This window comes from Cydia pomonella, chromosome 14, assembly GCF_033807575.1.
Source record: "Cydia pomonella isolate Wapato2018A chromosome 14, ilCydPomo1, whole genome shotgun sequence".
Lineage (NCBI taxonomy): Eukaryota > Metazoa > Arthropoda > Insecta > Lepidoptera > Tortricidae > Cydia > Cydia pomonella.
The window spans coordinates 21,484,945-21,502,020 of NC_084716.1; the positions used below are offsets into that span (position 1 = coordinate 21,484,945).

Consider the following 17,076-nt stretch of genomic DNA (forward strand, 5'->3'; position numbering starts at 1 on the left):
ATCTGACATTACGACCTCAATCCCGGTCATATCCGCCGTAGATCAGCAGTCATAGCTCGTATATCGGGAAATTATTTGGCACGTATGGTTAATATTGCGCGCGCCATTTATTTACTCCCGACCGCTTGTTTACTGATAGTGCGGAAAGCTAACCATGTAAACATCTACTCAACTGTGGTCTCGTTTCTAGTCTAAGTTGGGCTCGAGATTCGTAACAACATTCTAGGAATAAGGGCTAGGCTTATACTGGACCGCCTGTGGTAATAGCGTTTCGAACTATAGCGGGAACAGCTGCCCAATATGTAGGTCGTACGTGCTGCAGGACTTTGGCTACTTACATCTGTTTTAGAATAAAAGGCCGGTGGGAACCAGATCAGCTTTGATAAATGAAGTATGCCCGCTAAAAGCTCGTTCGTGCGCCATCAACACCGCGGGTTCGCCTTGCCTACAGTACAGTGATGCTGATTATTGTTTACGTTACCTACCTAACAGATATCTTTACTCGCATTGTGCCTTGTGCCTACTACAAAGGTAACTTGGTATTTAGTAATTGAGTTGCTGTTTTCTATATATAAAAGATTTGTTATACCAGGAACAAAATTAAGCGGCCATCGGTGGTCGTTCAGTTAGGTCTTGGAAATAAGGTTAACGAATTGTCACTGAACAACGTGGACGATGGCATACTAAAGATTTTATTTAATTCCTTCTGGAGTAGGTCCATGAAACTTTTGTATAATGTAGAATATAAAATGTTACATTTTTGAAAAAAAAAATGGTGTGTGTACTCTGATCCCAACTTGAGATACAGGATGATTCTTTTTTTAGTTTTTTTTTTTTACAAGAATTTAAATGGTTAGGGGGTTAATACTTTTTTAGCACATAGCTTTTAGTCTTATTAATATTTGTACAAAATTTGAAATTCGTCACTTTCATAGTTTAGGAAAAAATAATTAAAACAGTTTTGGGGTTAATTGGGTGTTTTTCACCCCCAGGGGGTAACAGAGAGATGAAACTTTGTGCAGAGTATAACCTCCTCAAAAGGCATCGTTTGATTACAGTTTCGGTCCAAAATCGCTGGGGGCAATTTTTCCTAGGCTATCCTCCTACACCCTTTTAGTAACTAAAAAGTTCAAGTTTTTTTTAGAGCGCACCGCCAACAAACTGCTTCCTTCTCAGTTTGGCGAGACATTTTGGTTTCAAAATTTTTCCTAGATCTAGAGTTACTTTTAATTTAACCATGACCGCCGACAACATTGTTGATGGACCAACCGATAACCTTATACTTGATAGCAACGTAAGGTTTTTCTGTGTGAATGTAAACGGCGTATGCAATGTATAATGAGGTTTGTTACTGTGTTGTTCGCTCGTGCTCGTCGTTCATGAAACCACAATGAAGGCTATATACGCGAGGTTTGCCCAGCTGCATGTGCGCACTGTGCTTAGATAACGCATTGTTGGTCTACAAAGACAATGGGGGTAGAATTGGGGGTGAATGACTGAATGGAAAAGGGCTGTATCATTAAGAGTATCATTTGACAGGTGACCTGTATGGTTTATTTTATATACTATCTCTTCGGGCATTCTAAACTGTATTAACCAGAGAGGTACGGATAGTCTATCTCGCGGGCGAGATTCTGTTGCGGCGCTTCTGTGCTAAGCCTACATATAGGTGAGAAAAATTGTTAACCTCGGTTACCGAATTCATAGCAAATATTCACCACTGACTTATTGTGTTCGGCAGTTGAACGTGGAACTTGAGAGAAATAGGTGCTGCCCACTCAATTATCAATACACGCTCAATTATCCCGATTGCATTCATCTTTCTAAATTACGACGTCGGCGAGGTAATGGGTGACTTGTCGGCTATCCCTGTTTTACATCGCTTTGAACACAGATAGGGAGATAGGGTTACTGGCAATGTCGCAGTAGGTACTACATATATACCTTCGCTACCTGCCGGCTGCCCGCCCGCGGACCCGGCTCACTATACACGCTCAATTATCTGGTACGCGTTCATTTGTCCAGATTACGAGGTCGACGTAATGGCCGACTTGTCGCCGGTCCTTTCTGTTTACTTCGTTATGCACCTACACAGTTAACTGGCCATTTGTAAACCTTATTACACTGATATGATGCTCCGTTAATGGTCAGTTAGTTATGCCTGGTTTCCACGCGTGGCAAGTCTTGACAAGCCTTTGGGTAGCAGCTATGCATTAGAGGGGCAAGTGGTATTGCTATCTCATTCCACATCATAGCTGCGTCCCTTAAGGCTTGTCGAGACTTGCTACGCGTGGAAACCAGGCTGAAGGTCTTCGCACACTATACCAATTCCACACCAACTCAACTCACTTTTGGTACACCTTAGTGGACGACGAGTGGACGACGCGTAGACCACCCGACAGTTACCTAAATTTTAAACATTGTACTATAGGACATACAAGATAAGGCTTTAATTTCAATATTTAATTTTGAGTCGAGTGGCTGTTGAGTTGTAACAATGTGCTAAGACCTTAAGTGTTACCGTTAGTGCGGTCGCGCTTTTAAAAGGGAGCACGGGATTACGGATCTTTGTTTGAAGTTTCATAGCACATCGCCCACACTGATAGGAGTGAGACTACCTGATTAGTCCTTAATGAAACTTGGATTATCGAATATATTACATGAATGGTTGTCTAATTGCACGTTTGTTTGTTGCAGCTGGGGCGTGCGCACGAGCAGATCATCGCGCCGCTGGAGAGGTTTCGGAAGGAGCACATCGGCGCCGTCAAGGTGACTACCACATTTTTATCTCCTATGGTTGCATTTTATTCAAACCCTGGATTTGACCAACTAATTGACTGAGGCACTCTTAATCGGGGAACAAATTTCAAAAATTTCGTAACTATCAAAGTCAGTCCACCAGCGTCGAGACGTCTGGATTACAGGGATCACGAGATCAGGGTCCAGATTGCAAGGCTATACTGTATAACGAAATCTTTATGTATTCGTGAACCTTAGGTATTACTGAGGTCAGGCTCGACCTCCAGTTCGTGCGAACAACACTACATATTCCCAGTATGGCGTACGATATGCAACACGCGACGACGTGCCGTCACGTGCGCATGTAATTTAACGATGCGGTGTTATGCGAACTAATAATCGCGCAGTTAAATCTCTAATTGATAGCAAATATGTTCGGTCGCGTGAGAAATCGCGCGCGAGCTGTAATCTATAATCACTATAATATAATAAGTTAATGACTAGTTATAGTAACCATAACATATTTCAGACGTCGACTGTACTAGTTGAAACAACGACAAAAAAGAAAAGTATATTACACCATAATTTTCAGACCAAATATTTTGAAGAGCATCAACACTTAACTACCATTACTAGACGTAATCTCATTACAGTTTAGGTTTACGAATGATAAGTTGTGTAAACATTTAACGTCAAAAGTCTACCCTTGAAAGTACAAATGCTGTAAAAGGACTTGTTTCGTCAGTATGGGCGTTAGGCGTTAGCGACAATGCTCCGTCGCTCGCCGTGAATGAGTGACGTACTATACATACTGTCCACTGACAACGCGTAAATCTTACTACCGACACATAAGCTCCAGTCCAGGTCAGTGTTGTTGGTCTGACGTACAGCGTATGTGCGCGGCGCAGGCGCTGACAAAAGCGCATCTGCGTCCGCCCGAGCCGTGCGCGCGCATTCCGCCGTGATGAGGACACGTGAGCCGCACCGGAAGTACAACTGTCTAACACACATGAACCAATTACATCTTACCTACACCTTTTACCTCACTACGGCAAAGGCAAATATTTTTGCAGTAGGTTTGCGTGTGTTTTAAAACTATGAAGCAGATTTTTAAGAAAAAAGGTTCGTAAAAGTGTTTATTCTCTTTTAATTGATGAAATATTACGGGGTCTTCCTTTTAATATGATGCTTTTCAGGCGTTGACAGTTAACTCCTTCAGGTAGTCTTTTCTAAAAAATGTCGGCACAAATCTCTAGAGGATCGAAGACAACAACCGTTCTTTAACGATGCCACACGTGACATTTACGTTCTATCAGCATGTTTGAACTCTTTGAAGTACTTGGTCATGAAGTGAAGTAATACAACCATAGAAAAGTTTTCGCAACATCGGTCATCCCAATACATTTTTCATTAGTATTCGTTCGTCGTTCGCATTAGTAAGAAGAAGCTGATTAATGTTATAAATTTATAATATCATATTTTGTTCTATTTACAGTATTTACCCGAACTCGAGCTGTTATTTTGTGAAACAAATGGAAAGTCACTCCTTTTAATCCGTGCTTGCTAAAATACCTGGCGTGTTTGAGTACCTAAACGTACAAATCAATAAAATATAATCCAATACTTGCATGGCACGCAGTAGCGTGTCGTAAAATGAGTATTTCAATAGCTGTCAACTAATATTTGGAGACATTCTTAGACCGTATCACAACTATAGGTATAAGGTTTATGGTTAGTTTAGCGTGTTGCTCAGCTCTCGGCAGAAAGTCGCGTGTAGTGCCCATTAATTGTATTAGGTACCTGAAGGTCGCCGCGACACCGGAAGCCAATCCCGTGATTGTCACGTACAGTACAATGCACTGTTAATTCGTTAACTGACCATACGTAAAACTTATGGTAACGTGATAAAGTAAATACCATTGTTACAGTGTTTTTTTTGCTGTTAGCATAGTGCAGTTTTTGCACGGGTATCGCGGTGGCAGAAATATGATAAGTGTCTGTTGCGCGCCGATCAAGGCCCAAGTCCGGCTGGTTTGCATTTCCGGTATTGTGATTGTAAGAACATTTACCTAGTTGTTAAATTGACGGCCATTGCGATTACATTGGTCGTGTTGGGTTGCTTATTAATATTATTGTCTAACTTATCAACTTGCATTCTGATAAATCAATTTTATTAGGAAATGTAACACCTGGCTGTACAAGCAAAGTTCAAAGTTCAAATATACTTTATTCATGTAGGCCTAGCAATAGCAACAAGTAAGACAGTATTACATATATTTATCTTAAGCTAATTATCAGAGCAATTTATTGATGTAAATATTATTCCATATATAATACTAATGAATATAAATCATAGATTAAATTAAATACTAAGAATTTCACAAAATATCGTCATACAAAAAAAAAAACAATTGTATAAAAAATACTAGTCTAGATTGTTTCTAGAATAAATTCTAAATGTCAAACAAATAAAAAAAAAACAACAAAGGAAGTACATGCATTGGAATATCGATTTCATCATCATTATTCAAATATAATAAATAATAAAATCATTTCGAATCACAATTAATCCCACGTTGTTTTATCATTTATGTAGTCTTGTGTGGTACAATAAGCTTTAGAAATAAGTTTACGATTTACATGATTCTTAAATTTATTAATTGATAATTCAGTAACATGGTTTGGAAGTTTATTATAATATAAAGTCTTACACAATTACCCATGAATGATTTTTTTTATTTTATGGAGCCGAGTGAAGGGCACTGCGAGCTTATGTTTATTTCTAGTATTAATATTATGAATGTCACAATTTTTCTATATTTTTATGTACATACAGAATATTCTCATAAATGTATTGACAGTCCACTGTTATTATGTCAATTTCCTTAAATTTATCTCTAAGTGAGTCCATTTCATATATTGCTCGAATAGCCCTCTTCTGCAGAACAAAAATGGTATTTATCTCTGAAGCACCACCCCACAGTAAAATACCATATGACATAATGCTATAGAAGTAACTAAAATATACTAATCGAGCTGTTTTGACATCAGTTAACTGACGGATTTTGTTTACTGCAAAAGCTACAGAACTCAGTCTATTCGAAAGAGTAGCAATATGGGGACCCCACTGGAGTTTAGAATCTAAAGTTATACCAAGAAAAACTGTACTATCAACTAATTCCAATTCCTCATCCTTCACAATGACACTTGTTTGTACATGCCTTACATTACTAATGACAAACTTAATACATTTAGTCTTTTTCTCATTTAACAATAAATTATTAACATTGAACCAATTTACTACTTTAGAAATAACATCGTTTACATCATTGTAAGCTTGTAGCTGTCATTTGACTTTGAAAATAAGTAAGGTGTCGTCTGCAAACAATACTATATCATGGTGGGTCTTTACAAGGAATGACAAGTCATTTATGTAGATAAGGAACAGGAAAGATCCCAATATTGACCCCTGTGGTACACCCATAGAGACATAGCATATATGCAAACATTTGAACATAATATCAAATGTCTACATACCTAATGCATGTCCATATTTGGTTTTATATCATCTCCGCCCGAAACTCTCGAACAGCAAGTTGCAATATCGTTGCTGTATTGTGTTTCAGGAGGGCAAGAAGAAGTTCGACAAGAAGACTGCGAAATTCTGCCAGAGTCAGGAGCGGACACTCTCGCTCTCCACCAAGAAACCGGACAATGTCTTCCAAGAGGTTCGTACACACACAGCATCATCCCAAGCTTACCACCAGATACTGCAAGTATTTCAAGTCGATCCATAATTACACAGACAATCCCTTATCCTACCTATATCCGTACATTTCATACGTATATGTTTAACGCTACACACGTTTCCAAGACTAATAATATCCGACTAGACGTTTCTATTTCTTGCCTCGGGTAGTAGTAAAACCAATAAACACCAATAAACGATAATAGAAATAAATAGTAATGCATTTGTGTGCTTTCACTGCAGCGGGCCATATCAGTCATATAAATAAACAGTCGCCATAACTTCCGACGATGTGTCATCCGATAGCGGCAGGGCTGCACTGCTGATAATTCATAATTGTTAGTCATAGCTATTGGTTACACATTTTTTTTGTCATTTTGTAGTCTTCTATGCAGATTCATAGTGTTGGGAACATAAAAATAATTTTCTCTAAACATGGCATTACCTTAAGATAACAGCTCGTTATCATAGATTTGTAGAATTACTATCTGGGCAAGGCTCACAAAAACTGTACTTTTTAATATTTTTTCCTGGACCTAACTTTGCGTAAACAGAATATTTTTTCCAGAAAACTATGTATATACGGTTTCTTTATACGTTTATTATTTATTTGTGCTATTCTGTTCTTGAAACAATTAAAACATTTAAAAAGCCACCAAAAAGCTATTTTCAAAAAGGTACATTTTAAGTTTCATAGAAAATTTAAGTGTATCAACTCCAATTTGAATGGATTAAAATCATTTTATAACATGAAGGCCTTAGTATATATCTTTGTATCTTATTTAATAAAATAATCTGTATCAAATGTATTTGCAATTCATGTATTAGATAATACAGAAATTACAATAAAATAATTAAAATGGTTATGTTTAAAGAAATGTCCCCAATTGGATTTCACGTGTGTTATACTCAGAGTGTAATGGTATAATTTTGATTTGAGCACATATTTTTTTGAGCTCAGAACTCTTCAACTATCAAATAAGTAATATCAGCAATGTGTCCGACATCTTGGTTTTCACAAAAGGAGCGTTAGTCTTTGGATTTTAATACTTTTCGGAGGCCATATATCATTGTAAATAGTAATTTAAGTTCATTGGAAATCCGGACACCTAAAGTATTTTAAGTCGAGAACGCTCGACATGTTACACTCCGTACCGAAAATACGTGAGTGACCCGTTTTAACATATTTAATATGTCTGTCTCGGGGAAGTTTTGTTATTAATAATTTTTAAGAAAAAAAAAACCGACTTCAATGAGGGAGACCTGCGAAAGAAAGATTGTAGATTTTGGATTTCATACAATGAAATTAAAAAGGCAGCGTCCTACGCCTAATTATGTAGCAAAGGAGGTAAAAGGAGGTTTGTCACTGCACCCACCTTGATACATTTCAGATTTGCTGGTTGACTGGTAAAATACCCGCAATAGGGTATTCGACTGTATTTAAAATAAATTATTTCACACCATGCATGAAATAATAATAAAAATGAGTATAAGTTTGCTTAAAAGAGTTGAGAAGTACCCTCAAATCCTCATGGAATCCATCATCAGAACTCAAGCTTGACTAAAATGTGCCTTGAAAACCTAACTGCTTCACAAACATGCGAAGAGAACAAATTGCCAACCGTGAACTATGCGGCGTTGAAGATTCCATTCTTTTTTTATTTTTTTCCATATTATTAACAAACAGTCTTAAAATAAACATATGAGCAACTTAGCTAATAGCTACACATTGATTTCTTTATAGACCTATAGTTTCCTAATTTAAAAATACAAATTCTGTTTCCTTATCAGCAGTTCCGGTTCCTCAAATGTCACTTCTACAAACGTAAATGCTTGATTTGATTATGAAAATACTAAGATCACTATATGTATGCCTATAACATTTGAGGAGTTCCCTCGATTCCTCATGGACCCCATTGTCATTACACGAATTTGACAAAAATTTGTCTTAAAAATCGAATTTGCTTCACAAACACAGTGAAGAGGACAAATCGCCGAATGTGAACTATGCGTCATTGAAGAGTTCCATTCTGTTCATCATCAGCAGTTCCACTTCATCAAATGTCACTTTTTAAATGTAAATGCTTGATTTGTTGATGAAAATACAAAAATCACTATATGTATGCTCTTCACATTTAAAGAGTTCCCTCGATTCCTCATGGATCCCATCATCAGAACTGATTGATGATGGAATCAGGGAACAGATTGATTGATGATTTTGACAAAAATGGGACCAATCTGTATATATATAGATTCAATCAAAAAAATAATTTTCAAAATCGGTTCAGAAATGACGGAGTTATGAAGTAACAAACAAAAAAAAACATTCAACCGAATTGATAACCTCCTCCTTTTGAAATCTTAAAGTCGGTTAAAAAGTACCAACGGAGTACACATTCGTAAGCCTATTATTTCAAATTCTATCCAAGTGCTTTCACTACACGTGTAAACTAAACCTAACATAGGTTTCAGGGTGTTACGTTAATGTGTGTTACGTGTCTTATCGTGTGTTATGATACAATTTTTACGGCGTTTAGGCGTTACTTTGAAGATATGTTTTTACACGTGAACTTTTATTTGATGGTGGCTTCTCTTGTAAGTACCTATACTTTATTCAGGTTAAAAATTAGATATTGGTAAATGTGGCGTTAGGATACTAAAGATAAGAAAAAAAAAGGCGGGTTATTTTCCTAGTGGGCTTCAGTATGAGATCACACTTGAGGGACATATGGGAATATGTTATGTCAAGTACTTAGAGGCTTAATTAACCACGCTTATTTGATTGGAAATAGTTCGTCGAAGTCTTCCCCTTTGTGCTTCCCTTTTTCCTTCATACATTTTCTTGGTTAGCCTTCTATCATCAGGATGGAAGACTATGTAAGTTAAAAAATCCAAATGTCTCAATATACTTTAAAAAATTTCTTGACATGGTTTATGGTATATGTGTGCAGGCTGACGCAGCGATGGACATGGCGGAGCGCGACTTCTGCCAAGCCTCGCTGGAGTACGTGTTCCAACTGCAAGCCGTCCGCGAGCGAGAGAAGTTCGAGCTGGTGGAGACGCTCCTAGGCTTCGTGTTCTCCTGGTGGACCTTCCACCACACAGCTCATGACGTCCACCACGACGCCGAGCCGCTCGTACGAGACTTGCAGCTGCGGATCCAGCGGGTGAGTGCTGGCCGGTGGTAGGTCGGTTAGAGAAGTTCGAGCTGATGGAGTTGCTCCTAGGCTTCGTGTTCTCCTGGTGGACCTTCCACCACACAGCTCATGACGTCCACCACGACGCCGAGCCGCTCGTACGAGACTTGCAGCTGCGGATCCAGCGGGTGAGTGCTGGCCGGTGGTAGGTCGGTTAGAGAAGTTCGAGCTGATGGAGTTGCTCCTAGGCTTCGTGTTCTCCTGGTGGACCTTCCACCACACAGCTCATGACGTCCACCACGACGCCGAGCCGCTCGTACGAGACTTGCAGCTGCGGATCCAGCGGGTGAGTGCTGGCCGGTGGTAGGTCGGTTAGAGAAGTTCGAGCTGATGGAGTTGCTCCTAGGCTTCGTGTTCTCCTGGTGGACCTTCCACCACACAGCTCATGACCTCCACCACGACGTGACGCCGCTCGTGCGCGACCTGCAGCTGCGCATCCAGCGGGTGAGCGCTGGCCGTTGGCAGGTCGGTTAGATAAGGTTCTCGAACGGGCAGTGACTAAGGGGTCGTCCTATTACGCGAATTTTACTCACGCGATCAAACATATTAAACTTGAATAGGTGTCCTAATTGATCGCGCGATTGTCAATTAGGACATCTATTCGAGTACAATATGTTTGATCGCGAAGTCGCGTTGTATTAGGACGACGCCTTAGTGTAGTCGACTCTGGTATCAACATAAAATTATCTTACTATTTACTCGTACATGTCATGGTATTTGAGAAACTTTAATTTTAGATTAACTTGCAATCTCTGTAAAGCCATATATTTTTAAATAAGACATCAAATGCTATTCAAGTGATAGAAGTTTACGTGTTTGCAACCATTGAGGTAGAGTACGAGAGTCGGCATCTCCAACAAAATGATTCCACACCTCATTGAAGTGCCGGCACTTCATTTTACAAGCTTCTATTTACTTTCACCTGACCATTGTCTGTTTGTAATCAAATCTTGCAAGTTAAATTTGACTCACTTCCCGGTTTCCGATGAAGCTGAAAATTTGCATACATATGTAAGTCGGGTGACAATGCAATATTATGGTACCATCGAGATGATCTGATGATGGAGACAGGAGTGGCCATAGGAACTCTGTGATAAAACAACGTAACCTAATTATGTTTGGGGTATTTAGAATTGTCTCGATGAGTATTAGTTACTTGTGGAAAGAAAAGTACAGTCAGCGATAAAAGCTTATACCAAAAATGAAATTTTTGCCAAAAACTTATTATTTTAGTACGTCTCCGACTACTGGCGAGATGCCACACATGTAATGAAAATTTTAAAAAATAATAAAAATTTAAAATGCCTTTATGCGCCATGAAAATGTATTCTAATCATATCTAGAAACCAGGGATCGGAAACCGGTATTTTTGTATGGGAACGAAAACGGTATTTTTTCGTTCTTTGTTAATTATTTCATTTCTAATTGGGCAATCTCATAATACGAAGTCGTTATCTAAAAACACAACCGAGTCCTATATTTGGAGTATAAAATAAACCGAAATATATGTTTATTTCAAAGTTTTTCCAAAAAACCGGTTCCGATCCCTGCTAGAAACACAATAAAAGCAGTGTAATAACAATCCACTGCGAAAAATGTTTTGTTTTAAGCTTATTTAGATTATTTTGAAACGTTTAAACACTCGCGGCGGTACGCCATTTTCTTCGGCGCATAGATTAACGTTTCGGAGATGTAACACGGAGGTACCTAATGATAATTTTTTTAAATGACTAGTATGTAAGCACTTTGGTACAATACTGTAATGCTTATGTATGCTGAAAATAAAACAAACAAATAATCTACCTTATTGTTTGTAGAATATATAGAGAAAAATGATATATTCATTGTTATCTTGTAATTTTTTGAAGTGTTTTTATTCTATTTAAAAAATATGTTATAAGCGCGATTTGATCAAAATTGCTACGAGTACTAGAGTCAAACACAAAAAAGGTTTTAAGACTATTTTTATAAATTTTAATATCGGCAGTGTCACAAAAGCAACAATAATCATTAGACTTTAATGGAAATAAAAAAAAAATCTAGATTCTTTCCAGTACGTATTTAGGCAGAAAACGAACAGTTGTCATAACAGTTTCGCCTTTGACTAGCTATTATTCTTAAGTTTAGTGACAGACGTCAATCGCCGAAAATGGCGGACACAAGTTGTTCTCGATAGCGTGTCCAGTACGTAGTACATTTATGTCAGTGTTTGCAACGCATAGGTGACAGACGACCCCTGAAGGCGCGACAGGTTAAGAATATAAGAAATGCCGATCCCGACAGATTAAGAATAGGTACTGTCTGCGTGTGTCCGAGTTTGGCGTGCTACAGCTTTCCAACACATTCGTCAATATTTTTGATTAATAATCCCAGTAACAAGACATCGTGCCTATTTGACAGTGTGTTCTGACGTGGTTTGTTTTTATTCCTAACGCCATCATTAAACCTTACATCCAGCGATTGACCTGATTTCATCCGGCTTCCTTAACTGCTCGCTCACCTCTTTGCCTTACACTGATAAAATTTGCAATTTTATTTTACATTCATTATATGTATAGATTTCACTGGATGTGGTCTCTTTTAACGTGATAAAGCACGTATTCTGTACAGATGCCGTTTGTTCGAATTCGACTATTATTTAATGTAGTCTTTAAAGGTGCGTCCAAATTTGGATATGCGGCATTCGCAAACAGCGATCCATTCGCGAATGGCCTGTGCAGTGTGCAGGCGTTCACCTGATCTGGGCGGACGTTAAAACTTAGTAAATGTTGTTATAACGTTTTTCATGTATTCGAAATTACCGAGTTTTATCAGAATCGGGCCTGTGTGAGTGAACACTGACTGAGCATGCGTGTGTGTGCATGCGTGCGTGTGTGTGTTGACGTGGGTTGTCATGGTGTGCGTGTTGCAGACGCGGACCAACTTCGAGGAGACAAGCAAGCAGACCGAGTCGCTCATGAAGAAGATGATGGAGGTGCGCCAAATGGTGAGTGCTGATTGGAGTCTTGCTCAACTTTGATCGTAGATGCACCGCGCTATGCATATTTATGGCCTTCGATAAATTATTGCTACAGACATTTTAAAAGAGTATTCAGAGCCCTTTGGGCAAGTTAAGGGGCTCTCAGTTGCGTTTCCCATTCTTTATCTATAACGGTGATTGTACAGTCTAGTTCATAAATTTAATAAGTGTACATTTTTCACCTTATTGTTGATGGTTTGATATATTGATAAATGGTTTAATGTGAAGAAATGTATACATATTTCTGAACTCGTCTGTATCACGTTTTTTTTCTACTCGTCGACTGTAATGGTTGAATTAAGATTTTGTATACCAAACTATAATTGCGTACGTTTCATGTATGGGCTCCCAACTCAACTAAAAAATTTCTTTCGCTACGCTGTAGTGAACTATAAAAAAAATTATCAATCACGTGCCGCCGCGCTCCCGTAGAACGGGGTATAGGCGGGCACGCTCGCGCGTTTATGTCTTTTTGTTTATTTAGATACATTCCAATTTTCATCACTTATTAAGATTTTATAGTAAAAAAATATATTATTTTTGATGACTCATAGAATAAGTATTGTATACAATAGTGATATAAGCAAGCTTTTCAATCTCGTACCTCCGCCGAAATCTCGCACTCGACTGAAAAGCTCTATATTATATCACGATTGTATAAAATACTATTAGAGGGTTTGGTTTATCCATTGTGTGTCCGCTTGTGGTTGCAGAATAAAGAAGTGGAGGCGGAGGAGACGGGGGAGGCCGCGGACGCGGCGGGCGGCGTGTCGCGCGCCGGCTACCTCTACCTCATGGAGAAGAGTGAGTGCTCTCCACTCTGTTACATTACTTGTAGCTACATACAGAATAAAGAAGTGGAGGCGGAGGAGACGAGGGAGGCCGCGGACGCGGCGGGCGGCGTGTCGCGCGCCGGCTACCTCTACCTCATGGAGAAGAGTGAGTGCTCTCCACTCTGTTACATTACTTGTAGCTACATACAGAATAAAGAAGTGGAGGCGGAGGAGACGGGGGAGGCCGCGGACGCGGCGGGCGGCGTGTCGCGCGCCGGCTACCTCTACCTCATGGAGAAGAGTGAGTGCTCTCCACTCTGTTACATTACTTGTAGCTCCATACAGAATAAAGAAGTGGAGGTGGAGGAGACGGGGGAGGCCGCGGACGCGGCGGGCGGCGTGTCGCGCGCCGGCTACCTCTACCTCATGGAGAAGAGTGAGTGCTCTCCACTCTGTTACATTACTTGTAGCTCCATACAGAATAAAGAAGTGGAGGTGGAGGAGACGGGGGAGGCCGCGGACGCGGCGGGCGGCGTGTCGCGCGCCGGCTACCTCTACCTCATGGAGAAGAGTGAGTGCTCTCCACTCTGTTACATTACTTGTAGCTCCATACAGAATAAAGAAGTGGAGGTGGAGGAGACGGGGGAGGCCGCGGACGCGGCGGGCGGCGTGTCGCGCGCCGGCTACCTCTACCTCATGGAGAAGAGTGAGTGCTCTCCACTCTGTTACATTACTTGTAGCTCCATACAGAATAAAGAAGTGGAGGTGGAGGAGACGGGGGAGGCCGCGGACGCGGCGGGCGGCGTGTCGCGCGCCGGCTACCTGTACCTCATGGAGAAGAGTGAGTGCTCTCCACTCTGTTACATTACTTGTAGCTACATACAGAATAAAGAAGTGGAGGCGGAGGAGACGGGGGAGGCCGCGGACGCGGCGGGCGGCGTGTCGCGCGCCGGCTACCTCTACCTCATGGAGAAGAGTGAGTGCTCTCCACTCTGTTACATTACTTGTAGCTACATACAGAATAAAGAAGTGGAGGCGGAGGAGACGGGGGAGGCCGCGGACGCGGCGGGCGGCGTGTCGCGCGCCGGCTACCTCTACCTCATGGAGAAGAGTGAGTGCTCTCCACTCTGTTACATTACTTGTAGCTCCATACAGAATAAAGAAGTGGAGGTGGAGGAGACGGGGGAGGCCGCGGACGCGGCGGGCGGCGTGTCGCGCGCCGGCTACCTCTACCTCATGGAGAAGAGTGAGTGCTCTCCACTCTGTTACATTACTTGTAGCTCCATACAGAATAAAGAAGTGGAGGTGGAGGAGACGGGGGAGGCCGCGGACGCGGCGGGCGGCGTGTCGCGCGCCGGCTACCTGTACCTCATGGAGAAGAGTGAGTGCTCTCCACTCTGTTACATTACTTGTAGCTACATACAGAATAAAGAAGTGGAGGCGGAGGAGACGGGGGAGGCCGCGGACGCGGCGGGCGGCGTGTCGCGCGCCGGCTACCTCTACCTCATGGAGAAGAGTGAGTGCTCTCCACTCTGTTACATTACTTGTAGCTACATACAGAATAAAGAAGTGGAGGCGGAGGAGACGGGGGAGGCCGCGGACGCGGCGGGCGGCGTGTCGCGCGCCGGCTACCTCTACCTCATGGAGAAGAGTGAGTGCTCTCCACTCTGTTACATTACTTGTAGCTACATACAGAATAAAGAAGTGGAGGCGGAGGAGACGGGGGAGGCCGCGGACGCGGCGGGCGGCGTGTCGCGCGCCGGCTACCTCTACCTCATGGAGAAGAGTGAGTGCTCTCCACTCTGTTACATTACTTGTAGCTCCATACAGAATAAAGAAGTGGAGGCGGAGGAGACGGGGGAGGCCGCGGACGCGGCGGGCGGCGTGTCGCGCGCCGGCTACCTCTACCTCATGGAGAAGAGTGAGTGCTCTCCACTCTGTTACATTACTTGTAGCTCCATACAGAATAAAGAAGTGGAGGCGGAGGAGACGGGGGAGGCCGCGGACGCGGCGGGCGGCGTGTCGCGCGCCGGCTACCTCTACCTCATGGAGAAGAGTGAGTGCTCTCCACTCTGTTACATTACTTGTAGCTCCATACAGAATAAAGAAGTGGAGGCGGGGGAGGTGATTGGTTTGCTCATTTGCCTCCTACATGATAAAGAAAACAATACCGATATCAAGCGGATGACCCAAATTCTGATCGCATGTAGTTGTTTATAATATTCCCGTTAAGTATTTCAATGATTCCATTATTTTGACAAACAGTCCTGTTACTCCTGTTAAATCTATCAGTGATTCAATTATGACCGGGGATTATTTTGACTAATAGTCCCGTTAAGAGCCCGGTAACGATTTTAGAGCAAAAATGTAAAATTGATTGTCGTTGAAATTGTACAGTCAAAGAATTTAATTTCCTACCCATTTCGTACCTTGTCACAGTGACAATAGTATGAGGTCTCTAGCGAGTTTCATGTTGTTTGTCACTGTGACAAGGTACGAAATGAGTAGGAAATTAAATTCCTTGACCGTACACCTTTTGTTACGTAATATCTAAATAACAAATATAGGTTTCTATTAGCACGTCTTCTCATCTTGCCTTTTAATAATGAGGTCGTCTCCGGTAATATGTGACGAGAAGGGACAGTTTTTAAAAACTCATCAAAAATTATGGTTGTAAATTATACAAAATGATGTATAAGAACAGTTTCAGCAAATGTTGTAGATTGTTTAAGTATCAAAATTACGTTGAAATTAAGTTGGTTTTCAGAGAAATAGTCACTTGTTTTGAAGTAAGTTTGGAGAAAATTGATTTCGCCTAGCTTTCATCTACACTACGTACTTCAATTCGGTTATAAAAACAATAATCTAGTTTATTAAAGTTGAAGTACAGGATATGTGTAATACAAAATTACCATTTTTAGCAGTCCAAACTTTACGAAATTTACATTTAAGATCAACAAAATCAGTGCTTTACGCGCGTTTACCTAAACGTCCACCAGAAAAAAAATCATTTGTAATTAAGTGAGTCTGTTTTCAAAAAAATGTTTTTTTTTTAAATGAAAGATAACAAGACGTGCTAATAGAAACCGGTACTTGTTATTTCTAATAATGACAAAAGGTGTACGATTTCATCGACTAAATCTATCAATTTGACATTTTTAGGGTTCCGTAGCCAAATGGCAAAAAACGGAACTCTTATAGATTCGTCATGTCCGTCTGTCTGTCCGATTATGTCACCGCCACTTTTTTCCGAAACTATAAGAGCTATACTGTTCAAACTTGGTAAGTAGATGTATTCTATGAACCGCATTAGGATTGTTACACAAAAATAGAAAAAAAAAACAATTAATTTTGGGGGTTCCCCATACTTAGAACTGAAACTCAAAAAATCTTTTTTCATCAAACCCATACGTGTGGGGTATCTATGGATAGGTCTTTAAAAATGATATTGAGGTTTCTAATATCATTTTTTTCTAAACTGAATAGTTTGCGCGAGTGACGCTTCCAAAGTGAAAAAAATTGTGTCCCCCCCCCCCCCCTGTAACTTCTAAAATAACAGAATGAAAAATCTAAAAAAAATATATGATATACATTACCATG

General features: G+C 40.7%; 1 protein-coding gene across 1 annotated transcript in view; it reads left to right on the plus strand.

Annotated features, from left to right (window-relative positions):
* Window positions 1-17,076, plus strand: part of LOC133525231 (uncharacterized) — a 72,018-nt gene that overhangs the window by 22,125 nt on the left and 32,817 nt on the right. Inside the window, 6 exon segments of the mRNA XM_061861520.1 lie at window positions 2,698-2,769; window positions 6,366-6,467; window positions 9,439-9,671; window positions 9,760-9,970; window positions 12,596-12,670; window positions 13,417-15,532. Of these exon segments, the coding sequence (XP_061717504.1) occupies window positions 2,698-2,769; window positions 6,366-6,467; window positions 9,439-9,671; window positions 9,760-9,970; window positions 12,596-12,670; window positions 13,417-15,532 (2,809 nt within the window).